Below are 17,600 nucleotides of genomic sequence, written 5' to 3' on the forward strand. Positions count from 1 at the left end.
ATAGAAAATATGGAATTTTTATTGTTTGAAAGAACGGCAACAATATCAGCCTTTAGAGAACCAATTATTTCCATTTCAAATAGAAGAATACCTATATATATAAAACATAAAATATACAATTAGAATAATTAAAATTATTGTAAAACTGTATTTTAACCAGCACTAACTCTTGCTTAGCACACCTTAGCAAAAAGTACTCTACTGGTATTTCAGTATACTAAAAGTATCCTACCAGGGATTACCAGGGACAACCTGTAAAAGAGCCATTTTGGCTGTTTTTTTTGTTTTTTGCTGATCAATATCCCTTTAGGAAAATGTTATGCTGCTTGGTATTTATTACACTCTAACCTTTGCAATTTATAAGTTATATTTCTTTTTTGGCATGAATAAAAACAGAAAAATTAAGCTATTATTTTATCAAAATATGAAATTGTTTTTGACTTTTGACAGAAGCTCGATGATGCCCTTACAAAATAAAAGACGCCCTCTGCCACACAGGATCATTCCAGTGCAGCCAATGTACTTCTAAGAAAAATGTTAAACAATGCAAGACAAAAATGACCTTTTCTCTTGTTACATCTTAAGTTTACTTTGGTGAGCCATCATCCTTTTTTCTCCTCACTACTGCTGCAAACCTGAACTCAGACATAAATTCATTAGTTTATGATAAAAAAAAACAAACTAAGAAACAATGCTGTCCGGGGCCCACTGACAGTGAGTCGGGCCTTCCATCCGAGATCTTCGGTCACGGCTACCCTGCAAGAAACTCAGTCCCAGGTATTTGGGTCCATTCCAGATCATCAAACAGATCACCTCTGTATCCTATCGTCTTCAGTTACCCCCTGAATTCCACATCTTGCCTACCTTCCATGTCTCCCTGTTGAAGCCCACCAGTGGTTCTTTGGATTGAGGGTCGCAGTCTGAACCCTCTGATGTGGGTTAATGGTGGATGGCATCAGGGAGACCCTGGATTCCCGGCGCCGGGGGAGTCGGCTTCAATATCTGGTGGATTGGGATGGGCACGGCCCAGAAGAACGCACCTGGGTCGCATCTGACGACATCCTCGCTGACCCCTTCCTGATCAGCGACTTTCACAGATGCCACCCGGACAGACCAGCACCCCGACCTCATGGTCGACCTCGGCATCGGAGGGCTTCCGGAGCTGCTTGCAGGAGGGGGGGGCTCTGTCAGAAGTCAGACCTTTGTCTCCCCATCTGGACACCAGAGGAAACCATCTCCAGAGTACTGAATGCACTTCATCTCCCAGCAACCCCAGCATGCACTTCCTGGATGCCACACACCTGACTCTCATTCACTTAATCACTCACAGTACACATAAGCACTGTACTGAGCCTCACTCAGCGTTAAGTTTTGTTTGTGCCACTCTGCCTTTCTTATAGAGTGTTATATTTGGCCCAGATCTTCTGTCTCTGTTTGCCTGCCCCGGCTCTCACCTGGATCCTGACTACTCTGTCTCTTCTGATGAACATATTGCCTGTTATCGACTCCTGCATGCCTGACCCTGATTTAGCTTTGTGGACTTTTAGCTGAGCTAATAAACCTGCTGCATTTGGATCTAGCCGTCTACCTGTTCTTGTGACAAAAGCCATCTAGTTTGTCCTCATAGTTAGGGATGCATGTATTCTAGTGCTAACTGCCACAATGTCAACAACCAAAACTTGCAAATGACTTTTTTTTATTTGTATGCTTTAATTTAATTCTAAAACTTTTGCTCTACCTTTAGTTGTAACATTAGTGGTAACCCTTAGCACGTCATGACTCGTGTGTCTGCTGTTACACTAAGGTTTTATGGTATTGTATTGTCTTGCCCCGGAGGTAATTCAGCATAGAACCACCTCTGGATCCAACAACCTCTACAAAGACACTGGACAAGCTTAGGCCTTATTAAAGTCTGACTATTTCAAACTGTGACCAAAAGAAGTATTTTCCTGTAAATGTGATTGGAGGCATTTTTTTTTGTTAAAACCTTTGATGTTTTCCACTTAAAGTTTGGGGTTTTCTCCGGGAGCTCCGGTTTCTTCCCACAAAAAAAGGACAAAAAGGACCCCCCCCCCCCCCCCCCCCCCCACACACACACACACACACACACCTACACACGGAAAAAAAAAATTAAAACTTAGAAAACCCAAATAAAACAAAGCAACAAGACAAAAAAACTATAAAAAAAAAGAGAAAAAAAAGGCAAAATGAGAAAAAAAGCAAAAATTAACTAAAAAAACAAAACAAACCTCTCCTTGAACAGCCACCTTATTGTGGTGGAGAGGTTTGAGAGCTCGTGTGATCCTAGGAGCTAAACTGCCTGGGGCCAATGCCCCTGTCAGGGTTTCCCATGGCAGACAGGTCCTTGGTGATGAGTCAGACTAAGAGCGGTTCACAACATTTAAAAGATAAAAGAAAAAAATAAACAAAACAAAAACAAGCTAACTAAAAACTAACCATCGATCCGTCCATGTTCTTTTGCTCATCCAGGACTGGGTCACGGCGGCAGCAGTAGCAAAGATGCCCAGATTTCCCTCTCCCCGGCCGCATCCTCCAGCTCCTCTGAGGGAACCCAAGGCTGTCAGAAGTCGGAGCTCTGTTTCCCCCTCTGGTCACCAGCGGGAGCCGGTCTTCAGAGTTCTTAATGGCTCAGTACCTGCTCCTCCTGGTGGGGTCTTGCTCACTAGTGAGTGAAGATTGAAAGGTGACATTGACAGGGGGATTAGTGCAACGTCAGATGTTTTTGGGTGGCTGTGTCGGTCCTTTGTGGTGAAGGGAGAGCTCTCCACCGTCCTTGAGAGGACAAACTAAATTTCTCCGGTCAAGAACCATGGCTCAAGACTTAGTGGAGCTGACCCTCATTCCAGCTGCAAACTACCTCAATGCAACCTGGAGATTCTGGCTCAATGAAGCTAACAGGACAAAGAGCAGAGAGGAAATCCTGAGGTCCCTAAACTAGCCCCCCTCCGGCCGCTGGCTGTGTCCAGAAATTCTGTCTATGAAGATTATGAATAGAACCGGTGATTAAGGGCAGCCCTGCCAGATCCAACATGCATTGAGACCAGGTCCGATCTACTGCCGTCTATTCGAACCAAGCTACTGCTGCGGTCATACAGAGACCGGACAGGCCTCAGAAATGATACACTGCAAAAAAACGGAATCTTCTGAGAGAAAAAAGACACTTGCTTCAAGAAAAACTGTATTGTTTTCTGTCTTGCAAGATCAAATATTCTTATCAAGAAAGTTTTTCAATTACAAAATAATCTTAGTTTGTATCTTAGTGACTATAATTGTTACTTAAAATTAGAATTCTTGGTCTAACCTTTTTTCTTATCCCATTGGCAGATTTTTTTGCTAATTTAATGTATTCTTTTAAATCATAAATATGTTGGCAAATGTTATTTGCGCTGACTCACAGTACTTGAAGTCATAATTTTCTTTGGCAATTTCTGATTTGAATGAACGTCAGCGGCAGGAGCGAGTCCAGCCAACTAATGTCCCTGGAAGATCGATCTATCTATCTATCTATCTATCTATCTATCTATCTATCTATCTATCTATCTATCTATCTATCTATCTATCTATCTATCTATCTATCTATCTATCTATCTATCTATCTATCTATCTATCTATCTATCTATCTATCTATCTATCTATCTATCTATCTATCTATCTATCCATCCATCCATCCATCCATCCATCCATCCATCCATCCATCCATCCATCCATCCATCCATCCATCCTCAGGCACTTCTACATTTAACTTAACTAAGCTAAATCAAATCCTTGCTAATTTATTAACCCTTACTTTTAGAGATTACGATTATTATTTTTTTCTGCAGCCAGAGAGCCAGTTGATGGGGTAACAGACCTGCATGTGCTTCCGGAGCCACAGGTTTCAGAACCCTGGTCCATACTCAAAGTGAGGCAGTATATTTGAAGTTTACTTTTTATATACTATATGTATATTGTAAACTAAAATGTTCTAATTTAGTCTGGAGCAGTTTTAGGTATACCTCTACATGTGCATGATTGTCTATAGTAGACTTGCTATAAATACTCAAGTATGCTTATTAAAATAAAGTGAAGTATACTACCTTTTGCTACGGCATCTATTTAGAGCCTTTACTGGTTAATTACTTAACTGAAATAAAAAAAACATGAGCAAATGAACGTCCAAAGAAAACATTCAAATCACCTTTCGTGTTTGGATTGTTTTTGGTGGGTGTGGGGAGGGGCTTCCGGCGCCCCTACAGGTGAGGCTGTGTGATGATCACGTGTGATCACGCCCCGCCCCGCCACCTTCCAATAAAGCACAGCAAAAGCCATTTCTCCGCTTCCTTGCTGCAGCCAGCAGACGGCGAGGTGTGCGTGGAGCGTGGACGTAAAGCGAAACCCCGGCTGTGTGTGTGTGTGTGTGTATGTGTGTGTGCGTGCGTGCGTGCGTACGGGCGGCGCTCACAGATGATTAATTAGTAAAATGTGGCTCCCGGTCACTGGACGCCACATCTCATCCACACTTCGGGGGTCTGCGGAGGACAGAGGCGCAGGTGAAGGACATGAAGACGTCCAGGTGAGGACAGCGTCTTTTCCATTTAGAGCATTTGTGCCTCAACTGTTTTTTTGTCTTAATGCGAAACAAGTGCGTAACAGACGAGCCAGCAAACTGGACTCAGTCAGGCATCCATAATTTACCAGCCGCATTCAGTCAGTCAGGCTGTCGGGGATCCGCAACACGCAGCTCTGCGTGAGCCTCTAGGAGAGTACCATTACCAGAGGGACTAGTTGTATCAAATGCTGCCAAATTGGATCGTTGTGATGCGTTCACGGCTCCAATCACAGCCGGCTGCTGCCATTTCGATCCAGACTGCGCCGCTGCACCGTTTTTGCCAGTTTCCATTCATTCTGATCTCCTCGCCTATCCAGAGCTGGAGGAGTTCTGCTGATAGACACTTCAGATGACTTTACGAGTTAGTGAATTAACGCCCCTGTGTCCGCCCCCTCTTTACTCTCTCTTCAGATGCAATAGGCTGCAGCGCGTCTGAGGCGGCCCCGTGCGTCCTGCGAAACCGAGCTTCAATTGGTGGAGCCAGAAAAGGAGCCGCGGCCTTGCCCACTGCAGGAGGGTTTGGATGAAAGCGACGGACAAGGGCAGCCTGCGCATTTCAGCTACCAAGAGCCACGCAGCCCCCCTCCACCCATCGCCGTGCAGCATGACAGACCTCCCGCACTCTGCGCACCGACCCCGCGGCACGCACCGCCGCGCTTGAAGGGATTGCACTGCTTTTCCAAGCCCCTTGCGGGAATTTGACACCCAGTAATATTCCGCCTATCTGGTAGCTGACCACAGCTGCAACAGCGAGAAATCACCCACCCCCTACCCCAAAGAGCCCCCGCGCAGTGGCCTCGGACGGAGCAAACGGGGGAAATGTAAACAGCAGTTGGGCTGGATTTTAAACTCTGCACGCGTTCCACCTACCCCTCCAGCAGACTCCTCTTCCTCCTCCCAGGCCGTCCGAGATGGAGACGGAGAGGGTCGCCCCGGAGCAGGAGGGAGAGGCAGAGCCCCCCCTGCACAGCGTCCATGGAACCCACAGGATCAGACCGTCTTCTTACAGGGCCCTGCGCAGCGCCGTGTCCACTCTGGCGCGACTGGACGACTTCAGCTGCGAGAGAATTGGAGCGGGATTCTTCTCCGAGGTGTTCAAGGTGAGATATGGGGGCAATGTGATGATGCCTCTTACAGCACCTACACTACAGGCTGGAAGAACACACAATTAGAAACCACACTGTCTTTTAGGAACATTTTGGAGACGTATTTAGCAGAATTATTGGGGTGGAAAAATCTTATCTTACTTCACTGGAATGTTGTTCTGTGTAAGTGGAGACTTCCAGGACAGATGGATGGTTTGCACGTGTTGGTAACCCAATGCTGTCCTACTTGTTACAGCAGCTATCCTCTTTTTGGTGCTGGTCACCTACATTGAGCTGTGTAGGTGCAGGGATGCATCAGTAGAGATGTAACGATTCATTTTAACGATTCGATTCATATCGTAATTTGTGATTGCTGATGCGATTCATAGTCTATTTTGGTTCACTTTGGATAGTCTATATCACAGACCTAAAATTGATCCAGGACATCTTAAGGCAAAAATTCAACCTGTGTGACTCAGAGATAAATACAAATGTGAAGTTTTCCAGATTCTTTGTATTTCTTGGAAGATAATTCCAAGACAAGACAAGACATTCCTGACAAGTGTAAAAACGTGAACAAAGAAGTAAAAAAGAATTGATGGCAAATCTATTCATCTTTTAGTTTCAGGAAGTTAAGCCCATTTTAGAACATTCTACCACACTGTATGGTCACAAGTTTTTGCAAAACTCAGTTTCCACACATTGGACTGTAATGATGGATTAATCATTTTTTTGCTGCCATCACGTGTGTTGTCCACTGTGATGACACTTGGTCGTTTTTACATAATAAACCTACTGTGCCTCAGTCTAAATGGTATTTTCTAATATTGATATAATCAATATTTTTCCTTTTGAAACAATGTTAGAATGGTATAGCTCGATTTGACATCTTTCCACAGACAGATCAATCTGGTTGGGTCGTAAAAGTTGATTAATCGTTACACCTCTAATCGTCGGTTATCACTCCAAATGACACATGAGAGAGGATTAGGAATTGATCGTTATTTTATGTCTGTAAAGTTCTGGTTTTGTTGAAGTGTCACATGGATCAAGAGCTCAGTGTGGTTGATCCTGAGTGTTAAAGGGTTTTTGTGGAAACGCCTAGCGTCTTAACACGGCATCAAAAATGATGAAACCTCTTGTCTTCAGATGCCGATATTTAAAAAAGGTTCATTTTAATATTTACATATTTCTTTTTAACTTTTCAATAGTGCATTTTATCATTTGGGCATCTTTCCTAAAAGTTGTGCACCCGGTCATAAAAAAAATGGTAAGAATTACCAAAAACGAGCAGGTTTTCTTTAACTAATAGGCAACCACTAGCCGAATCAGTCTCTTATATTTTCCATATGCTGAGGGATCAGTGGACTACTAGAAAACAGGAAGTGTTATGTTGGTATTTGGCAGATATCCATTTCTTTTCTTTTCTTTAGGTTTCTGGGCTGCTTTATCATGATAAACTCAATAAAAGTCTCATTTAGCAGAGAGTCTGTTAACAGCAGTGTTGGAAGCTGTTCAGTCAACAGACTTAAAGCCTGTAACCACAATATTTGTAATTCTGTTTTACTGACTGCTTTTATTGCCCATATTGCGCACACAGGAATTTGTCCGACACTGCAAAGCTTTGTAATGATTTATAATTACTTTGCTGCAGGTGACTTGGAATTCCTTGAACTTATTTTTTAAATGGCTATTGAATTTGCAAATTATTCAAATTCACCAGGTGTTGCTTTTAGGATTGGCTGCCTTTTGTCTTTTGTTCGTATTAGTTTTAATTCCAACATGCCCTCTCAAGGAAATTTGTTTTGTTTTCAAAAGTCCCCCGCTGAGATTAAATAAAAATCTTTATTGTGTTAAACCAGTTTTTAAAAAAAATAAGTATTATAAGTATAATAAGGGTACATATTATACTTATAATACTTCAGAATTATTTTGTCATAGTTGTGTTTTCCTAGTGACCTCAGTTTACCTGTTATTTTTCCTTGTGCTGTTTTTTTCTGTTGGACTTTTAAATGACTAAAAGTCCATTATACTCTTAAGCTACGTCCACACTATCCATGTGACCATACGGTGTTCATATTGGACAAGCATGGAGGGGACTTTCACTGTTACTGCTATTTCCATGGCTGCCATTTACAGTTGGAAGAGTCTTTGTGTGAAATGTTGAACAGTGCTAATCTTGTGAATCTTGCTCCAGACTTTTTCTTTCACAGCTCTATTCCGATATTTGCCTCAGACTTGTTGTCCATTTAATTTTGTCTGATTTAATTTGCATAGCCTGTTCAATGGCCATGAGTTGTGTTGGAAACGGTCATAAAAACTTGTGTAGATAATGTTTGTGATGCATTTACATAGACCTTTCATTGGTGGTGGTAACCTGACCACATGTTGCCAAGGGCTGTGTGAACTTATAGCTTTAGATGCAGGCGTCCCACCCGTTTAGCTACAACAGAATATTTTACATTTTTTCCTTATTTAGTTCTTGCTGCACAAGAATCAATTTGAAGTAAGATTCTGCGGAGAGTCTGAAAACAATTCACTATAGAATTTCAGAAGCGTCTCAGTTTTTAGACAGATGGATAGACTGCACTTTCATTGATCCCACAATGGGGAAATAGAATTACCATGGGTCAAAGAACAAAATGATTAAAAAACAGATAATTACAGATCATAAATGGTGCTAAAATACAACAAATAACACCATTAAACCGATGGTGTCTATGAGGTGTTGTAGAGTCTAATAGCTGAACGGGGCAAAAAAATTGAAAAAAGAATTCAAAAGTGAACCTTGCAGCATTATGAATTGTGTTAAATGGTCTCAGAAGTTGGGTTGACTTATTTAAACCCACTGAGGCCCTCATACTTTGTCAACACATCTTTTTATTTCAGAAGAAATGGCCACAATGCGTTCAAGTAGTTTAGCTGAGAGTAAAGGTCGACTAAACTGCTTGACAACATTTCTGTCCGATGAAGCAACCCCCCCCTCTTCTGTCCTTTAAATGGCCAGTGAGCCTTTAAATGCCACCATATTTACTGTTGCCTTATCAATTTGCTCACTTGAGTTTGGACCAGCTTGTCCTTTGGCAGTGTAATATAAATGCTGAGTTATTATTGCCACAATCAGTCATAGTTTTTCTCTCATGACTGAGAGAGCAGCTGCTGCTCCAACCTAGTTGAATTGAGAAGAAAAGGCCAGACTGCTTGCAGAAAAAACCCCAACTGGTTTCTTAAGTTTAGTCTTTGCCAAGTTGTGCTTATGGCGCCCGTACTCATTCTTGTGAGCTTGGAAGTTGATGCTCTGGCCTGCTAAGTGTACATTGTGCAGCTTCAGCAGGCTGCAGATCAATTGGGGCTGCAAGGAGACGAAGACATTTCTTCAGAGAAATTGTGCAACCATTAAAAAAAAAAAAAAAAAAAAGTTAGAAAGGAGGGGACACGTGTCTGGACAAATCCTTCAGGTGTTGTTTTTATCTTCTCTTCAATATTCTTCAAAAGCGAGTTGCATGCAGGCTTCCAGCTTTTCTGTTGTTGTTTTTTCAGCTCAATGCCAACAGAAACCCTTTTATATGAGATAAGTTTCAACATCAGTCATGAGCTCAGCTGGCTATTAAAAAGTGATTATTTATCTAGTGTTTTTATAAAGTATTAAAACAACATCTGAGTCTGTTTTTAGTCAGATTTCTGTGCTGTTGTGACATGTTTTTAACCATTTCTGCCCCTATGATGGATGCTGGAGTTACTTTCCCAAAATACCTGCCCTTCACAATCAATGAAACGGGAAAAGAGCTTTTAAACAAATGAAAGAAATTAAGCAAATTTCCTTTTTTTCTGTTTATGTAAAACCCTTTAAAATAAGTCCATAAAACTTTGTTATCGTACTTTTTTCCCCCTTAATTCTGCATTGCAGAAAAGAAAAGAAAAACATACCTTTAAAAATGTCGGCTTCTAAAATGTGACAGTGCATTTTCAAGTAAGCGTGACTCTAACAAGCCAAAGTAACTAAGCTTTATCCTGAAGTCCTTTTTAGTTTAAAACTTTTGAAAATGATATCTAAGAAGAACATAATTTTGTCTTAATCATTGGGGGAAAAAATGGATGCATGAGACTCGATTGATTTTGGTGGAGGGAACTACAAGAGAACCTGAAATTCTAAATGCTGGACGAGGAAGTTTACCTGTTTGACATCAGTTTTTGATCCATTCGGATTCATCAACTTGTAAAATTATTCGATCCATGCACGGCTTTGCTTTTTTCATCTAAGCTGATATCAGGCTTCAAACTATACTGTCGGATGGCTCCAAAATCGCTCGCCAGTTTTGTTGTACTGTTATTGGCCGGTTGGTGGTGTGCGTTGCTGTAAGCTAATGGGAGGGCACGTAAACAAAAAAAAAAATGGGACGGCGTGTCAAGTTCCGCCAACAACTTATTGGTAAAGTTCTAATGAGCTACTGCCGCTCTGCAGAAACTGTCCTAGAAAAAGACCCCCTTTTTAGGTAAAAAGGAAATAATCGTAATTAAATGACCTCTGGGAACGCTTTTAAAATGGATCAAAAGATGATCAGAGTGGGACTTTAAATAAAAAGGTCAAGTACCCAAACTTATGAAGGGTGTATTCAGACTGGACCCATTTGGTCCACTTAAAGTGAACCAGAGTTTGTTTCTTCTGATAATTCAGACAAAAATTTTCAGTCTGAATACATCAAAGCTCACTCTGGTCTGGAACCACGAACCGCCCTCAAAGCCATCTTTCGAGGTGGTTTCGGTTCATTTCCAATAGGACTGAGCTTCGGTTCACTCAGAGATTCCTCAGCCTGAATACAATCCGTCCTCGGAGCGGAACAACTGGACTAGGACAGCTACTTTAGCAGACGTAAACAGAATAGGAATGAAGGAACTGATGAGCTGCAGACAAATATATAAAGCAACGATTGTCGTGTTATCGAACAGAAAAAGATGCTTTTTTTCACACCGTTAAAAAGGCTTATGTTTTTGTCTCGTTCCGCCGTACCAAAGTAACAAAAAGTGTTGTTCCGGACGTTTGAAAACAGATAAAATTGAAATATGAAGTGGTTAGCGCTCTTGCCTCACAGTTCAAGTCCCAGTTGGGGGACCTGAAACGGAACATCAATGGGGGACCTTTCTGTGTGGAGTTTGCATGTTCTCCCCGTGCATGCGTGGGTTTTCTCCGGGGACTCCGGCCTCCTCCCACCGTTCAAAAACAAGCTTCATAGGTTAATTGGTCAATCTAAATTGTCCCCAGGTGTGAATGTGAGAGTGTGTGGGTGTATGATTGTGGACACTCTACCCTGCAACAGACTAGCGACCTGCCCAGGATGTCCCCTGCCTTCACCCACAAGTGGCCGGGATAGGCTCCAGCAGTCCCGTGAGCCCGAAAGGGAATAAACGGATGATGAATGAATGACTAAAGTTTTAATAAGTTAACTGTCCCGATAAGGATTATAAAACAGAGCATGTTTGTCTTTCTCGCTTTGTTTTGACCCCCCCCCCCCCTCGTAGTTGCTGGCCAATGACTGAAGACATCTTTTCAAGCTTTGGTCCGTTACAGAATGGGCCGCTTGATGCTAGTACAGGCCAAATGCAAGGTTCGAGACTCTGTCCGGAACAAAGGTTTTTTTCTAGTCTGAGTACACCCTTGGATACATTTGGTGCAGTGGGTGGGACTTGCGTGCTGTTTGCATTGATTAGGGTGAAGCCTTTATTTGTGATGACTGGGCATTGCACAGAGGTTCAGGCTGCAGCTCAATAGTGACGGTTTCCAGAAAATCTTGTGAAAAATGACTAAGACCTTTTCTTGTACAATGGCAACCTTTTGTTGGAAGGAGTTGTATTTTCATAAGATCCTACTAAAGCATGTTGTTAAAAGGCAAGTTTAGATATGTAACACTAAAGATGGGAAAACTCTTGAATGTCTAAGAAATTTCCTGATAATTACAGTTGTGAGTCACTGAAAGGACAGAAAATGACTGGTTGCAAATCTGTCATCTTTGCTCACAAATGAATCTTTAACTACAGTTTACAGCTAATAACTTAAGTCGTTGTACCTTAAGAGACTTTATTTTCCCACTCAAACAATGAAAACTTGCTTTTATGAAAAAAACCATGTGCTACATTTGACCCGATTTGCCAAAATAACTTTTTAAGCAGACCTAACTCTATGCTCCAATTATCTTTAGGTTGACTAGTAAGCTTTCTCTAAAGAAAACTAAACCTTTTGTGTACAGATTATTGGTTTCAGTTTAACTCTGACACTCCCTGAAACTACTTGACAAATTGATACTGGTTGTTTAAGCCGCGAAGGCTAGAAATCTTGCACAGTCCCTGAGAAGTCCTGACTCTGCAAAGGGAGAAGAATAAGAGCTGATCCGCCGAGCCGCTCGCACTCGAAGCGAAATCCGCATCGAGTGTCTCCTGCGTGCTTGTGATCGGTTTCAGTGTTTGGGATTAAGAGGCTGTCTGACTGCTCGCGTTGCTGCGGGATGCTGGTATGGGAGAGCCAGTGCAGACTTGAACTTTCAGAGCTTTAATGTAGCATTTGCCCATCATTTGTACAGCTCCAGTCGGAACCTGCTCTGCTGCCACTTGCTGCACAAGTATTTATCTTTGTTTATGTTCTGCACGGCCGTACAAACACCAATGTGCTGATGTACCTCATTGCTTAAAATATTTCATCTGGACCATGGATAATGATGAATTATTGTGCAAGTCTTGCCCAACAGTTTTGTTTTCAAATCCTCCTTTTTTATTATAGAAGCAAGTTTTTTTTATTTGTGTGTTGAGCTGTGCTTTGGCTTTTACATTTAAATGTCAGCAGTGCTGCAATCTTTAGCTAAACCTCAAGCAGAGCCACGCCCCTGTGAGGGTAAACAAATGGCCCTGTGTTGGTGTCTTCCCATCCTCATCGTAGATGGAAAAATGTTTTTGTGGTCGTGCTGGGCTAAGCTGTTTTTTGAAAACCGATCTATAAAACACCCAAACAAACATGTACACTCCTATCTGCAGAATGACGTAAAAGCCATGTTCAGTGCATTTGTCATGTGCAAGTTTTTGGGAATCATGTAGAGATTTCCCATCAGATCTAGTAAAAATAAATGCTCATGGATACCAAATAAAATTCGATATTGAACAATTTAAAATCTAGAAATTTGAAAACTTACTCTATACAATTTGTACCACTGAATCATTTCTTCATGCTTTTATTTTTTTGTTTTCTCTCTATAAATCTGTTGAACCGGTTGAATCTCTGACTAAGTGATTAAACACATGGCTTGCACATTGCCTCCCAGTTAGGGTTCTTCATTTTAACACTCACATGTAGCCGTGTGTTTAAAGCCACAGCTCCTTGCTGCAGGAATTTGCCAAATGTTTTTACAAGTGGCAAACAAGCCACTGTAACCCGGGATATATTCAAGCTCTCGCTGCTAGAAGAATGTGATCGCGAACAGCAGAAACGCCCTTTATGACTGTCTACATGATTGGATGAAACGTGTAAGAAACTTATAAGAAAATCGAAATCAAATGTTTAAGGAGTTTTGCTCATCTGAAAAAGTACTGATCTTTTTTAAAAGCCTGAAATATCTGATCTCTTTTGAGCTCTTTTGAGGCTGTTACAATTTTGTTATAATTAAGATTTGATCATTATTTTTTGGTAATCATAAACTAAATGAAGGCTTTTTTACTTGATATTGTTTGATAGAAAATGTGTTGGTTTTTGTGATATTTTTGGTCTGTACTAAAAAAGTTTATTATCTGGAAGAATCTTATTTAAATAAATTCAACTAAAAGCACTGTGCTTTTTTTTTTAAACATATCAGAAAAACATTTGAAACAAATTACTCTTTTGTTTGACTCTGGTTATCCAAACAAATTATACCGGAGTGCAGCAACTAATTATAGCTTGTCGTGGCAATGATGCATCAAACTATCAACAGTTTTTGTATACCAAACTTTCTAGCTTATAACAAGTTAGACAAAACTTCATGTTTGCCTGCACAAGCTGTTGAAAGCTGACTCCTTTTAAATGCAGATAATTTGTTGATTTAATGTGTTCACACAACGCCCAAATTGCCTATTTGCATGAATAAAACTTAAGTAAGCTTTATTATTGTCAGGAAAACAGACTATCTGATTTAAAAAAAAAAAAGCATGGGATTATCAAACAGTTACTTTTATTTTGAATTGTTTGATAATCATTTCCTTTTAAGTGGATTATAAAGCCAGTTTGTGTGTGTAATGGACGGTTGACTCAGGTTAAGACTCATCCATGTGAAACTTCATTGTTGATACTTTCGTATCTCTAGAGGATCTTGTAGGACCAGTCGCTGTTATGCATGACCAGATAACTCTTGAGGAATGAAAATTAATGTCTGTAGATTCCAACCTCACACAGTAACTCATCAGTTTGTTTTTAAGATAATTTTGACATTTCTAACCTAACTTGACAGCACATGAACCCAAATGTGTGTTCCTCTCTTTCATGAGGAAAGCTGTGCAGTAGGGTCTGTTGTGAAATGTTTTGTCACCTCAACTGTGCCCCTACTGGATCAGGTTATGGACCGCACAGAGCGGGACCTCCCCACCCATCTCCTGATGGACACGGCTCGGTGCAGTCATGCTTGTTTATCCTCACACACATACGCATGATGCTTCACACTTGAAAAGAGAACGGGGTAAGGAACCTGAAGTTATTTTACCCCAAAGCAGAGCTTCTGGTGGTTGTGGCTCCGGTTGCTTTTGGAGTGAAGTCATTTTCTGTAGTCTGGGAGAGTGAATTGGACCCCCCCCCTCCCCGCTGGGAACCTCCTCATTCCTGCTACACTTGTATTTAATGTGTTTGAGTTTTACAGGGACTCCTGGTTAAATGGTGGAAGTTATTCAGAGCTGACCATAAATCAGCTTTTAGTTCCTTTTTTTTTTTTTTTTTTTTTTTTAATGAATGATGCTCTTTTTGTATGTCTGTATATGTAGCAGTGCAGCTGTGAGGACGACATTTTTATAAGCCACCCAGCTGTTTTTAAAGTGATTTAGTTCTATGTTGTGTGTTCAGCTGGAGAAATGAGACGTCTGGATCTTGATGTGGTGCAGTAGCCATGAAATCTACTCAAATCTTTACAGCTGGCTCTCTTTCCATTTGCCATTGTCATTAGTGTGTGTCTGGATTGTCTGACACGTAACCGTTCTGTCTATGCAACTCTGAATCAGATTCTGATTTGTTCTGGGCCCACATTTTGACTTGGAAAGGATATTGGGTGGCCTACTTGGGGTGGGGGTGGGGGTAGACTTTGAGGAGAAACGAAGCAAATTTCTTGTGTGGCGCTGGCTGGCCCACTGGATTTATTTTTTTGATATATTTATTTTTTTATATGTCAAGAAAAATTGGAATTGGTTTATTTCAAGCAACCAAAACCAAAAACTCCCTTTTCCTGGGGAGGTGTGGCATCCCATCCCTATATTTATGTTTCAATTAATTGCTTGAAAGAGAATGATGGGAAGTGAATTCCTATCATTATATGACCTTTATCTTACCAGCAGGATCAGTTTAGAACAGTGTCTTGTATACAATGTTGATCTGGTAAGAGGACCCAGCAATATAATCCCACCCTTTTTGTGTCTTATTGAAATTTAAAAGACCATGATTACAAAAAACGGTTCCTGACTTTTATTTCTTGTACTTTAACAGCCCAAATCAGACTGTGAGAACTGGACTGAGTGCCCCACCGCCCCCATGTTGTAAATAGGAAGGACCAGCTGGCTCCCAGAAGCCATAGACTTCTAAAAATAAACAGCTATTTGCCAAAATCAACTTCCTTGGTCTGATACCTTTTTAACGAGTTATTTAAGTTATAAACTATGTGGTCTTGTGTCAAATGTTGGACAGATTGTGTAGCTTGCTTTCAAGTGGTAGGGGTTTGGCCTTTCAATAAACTCACCCCTGATTAGTGAGAGTGATTGCCATAGAAATGTTGACTCAGACCAACTCGGACCAATCACTGCTTACTCTTTGTTGTTCCAAGATGGTGCATCTGTATTGAACTAAATATGGCAACTGAATTAACCGGGAGGTGAGCTATTTTCCATGGTGACATCACGCTCACTTGATCCAGGTGTCTTGCAGTCAATGGCCTAAATTCAGATTACCTGGAACTGGAAGTCTTGAATGAAGCCTGAAGTGATGCATGCTGGGAGATTGACCTATTAGCCAGACTTTTTACTTTGTCTGCCTCAACAACTTTTCAAAAATGAGTGATTGGGTTGGATGAAGTAAAAGGAGCATTGTTAGGTCCACCTGCAAATTAAGCTTCTAATTGTGCAGACGTTTAAAGTAAATTTTAACCAAAGCATCTGTTTCCTGTTGCCATATGAAAAGTGAAACGATAAATGTTTTTTTTAAAATGTCATTGAACTGTATATTATGTTGTAAATACCACCTTTTTTTTTTTTTTTTTTTTTTTTTTTTTAGCAGTTAAGGTGGAAATTGCTCTCTTGTGCCCCAGGCTCTGGATTGGCTTCAAATTTTGGGGGCTTTGTCTGCACACGTACAAAAAAGGCAAAATGAACTTTATTATTTTAGGTTGACAAATGAGTCTAGATTTCTTTGAGTGTGACTGATGCATTAAATGATTCCTTTCATCTGTATCATTGCATTGCTGGAATATTTTGTGGACCAAAATGTTCCTGAGCGAGGATGAATGATGTTGTAAAAATTACTCTAGTTAATAAAAAGTGTTGCCAAATTTGTAATTGTATTTTTTTAAATTTAGTATAACAAACAATCCTTAATTACAGCAAAGAAATTATTATTATTATATTAAAAAATACTTGGATTGTAATGTGAATTTATACTTTGGTATTGGTTGCTTGCCAAAAAGTACAAAAAGTTTCATTCCAGTATCGATGAAATCATTTCAAGATGCAGATGAAATGAAACTCTACAGGAGTGCTACAGCAATGAAAAACTGACATCTGTTACTTTTATTCCTCAAGACTGATTTCTTTGACCCACATGCGACTTAGCAGCTGGTCTTGATCGGTCATGTGTAATAGTTATTTTAAATGTTAAAAGGGCATTCCCCTCCCTCTGTGTTCTTCATAGTCACTGGCTGATGACAGAGATGGATGTCAACTGTGTGCAGTGAGAGGAAAAAGTGGCTTTTCCTTTGCTGACAACAGCCAATAAACGCAGCAAAGTATGTTCTTAAGGAGAGGTTAAGGGTGTGTCTGAGGCCATGTGTGTGTGTGTGTGTGTGCGAGCAGGCCTCAGGCGGTGGGTGTGTGCATAATTGTTTTGCAGAGTAATCTTTACATTGGCACACTGGTGGCAAGTTTGTGGATGTGACCCACAGCATGTTAGAAACGAAGCACACTGAAGTAAAACCGCAAATGGGTTGTTTGTGGATGTGAAAAGGCAAAAGAACAAACTTGTGCGTGCACACACCTGGGAAAATATTTCACTATTGCTCTGAGTCAGGCTGTCAGCATGTTGTGATGAGCAGAAGCTTGTTTGTTAAAAGGCTGTCGAGACAAAACAGCGGGGTCAAACAGGGTTACAATTCCAGCCCCTGCTGCGTCAGCAGTTGGTGTATCTCTGCTATGCAATCTGTCAGTGGATTTGTTTATTTCAACAAACCATACAACAGAATAAATAGACTATTTTTTTTTTTTTTTTTTTTAGAAGTCTGTGCTACTGGGTGCCGGAGGAAGCCTATTGTAAAGTTTTGATTAGCCTATTAGCATTTCTTTGTGTTCTGACATGCTGTCCTCCCATCAGTCCGCTGATCCGTCTGAAGTACAGACCTGTGTCACAGATGTCATCTCAATACACTGTGACCCTCAGTGGTGCAGACTCCTCCCCCAAATCTCTCATTACACCCATGTCCCTAATGAAGGCA

General features: G+C 40.9%; 1 protein-coding gene and 1 long non-coding RNA gene across 2 annotated transcripts in view; one reads left to right on the forward strand and one right to left on the reverse strand.

Annotated features, from left to right (window-relative positions):
- Window positions 1-284: 284 nt before the first annotated feature.
- On the reverse strand, window positions 285-3,553 carry LOC111946318. The gene is made up of 2 exons (XR_002871991.1): window positions 2,458-3,553; window positions 285-1,214 (listed from the first exon to the last, which is right to left on the reverse strand). It is a non-coding gene; the product is annotated as an uncharacterized LOC111946318 (long non-coding RNA).
- Window positions 3,554-4,326: 773 nt separating this feature from the next.
- The window catches only part of tesk1 (testis-specific kinase 1), a 30,087-nt gene continuing 16,813 nt past the window's right edge, over window positions 4,327-17,600 (forward strand). The window contains exons 1-3 of the mRNA XM_023966172.1: window positions 4,327-4,573; window positions 5,021-5,430; window positions 5,511-5,709. Of these exons, the coding sequence (XP_023821940.1) occupies window positions 5,429-5,430; window positions 5,511-5,709 (201 nt within the window). The 5' untranslated portion in view covers window positions 4,327-4,573; window positions 5,021-5,428. The remainder of the gene's footprint in view (window positions 4,574-5,020; window positions 5,431-5,510; window positions 5,710-17,600) is intronic.

Source organism: Oryzias latipes, chromosome 18, assembly GCF_002234675.1.
Source record: "Oryzias latipes chromosome 18, ASM223467v1".
In the NCBI taxonomy this organism is placed as follows: domain Eukaryota; kingdom Metazoa; phylum Chordata; class Actinopteri; order Beloniformes; family Adrianichthyidae; genus Oryzias; species Oryzias latipes.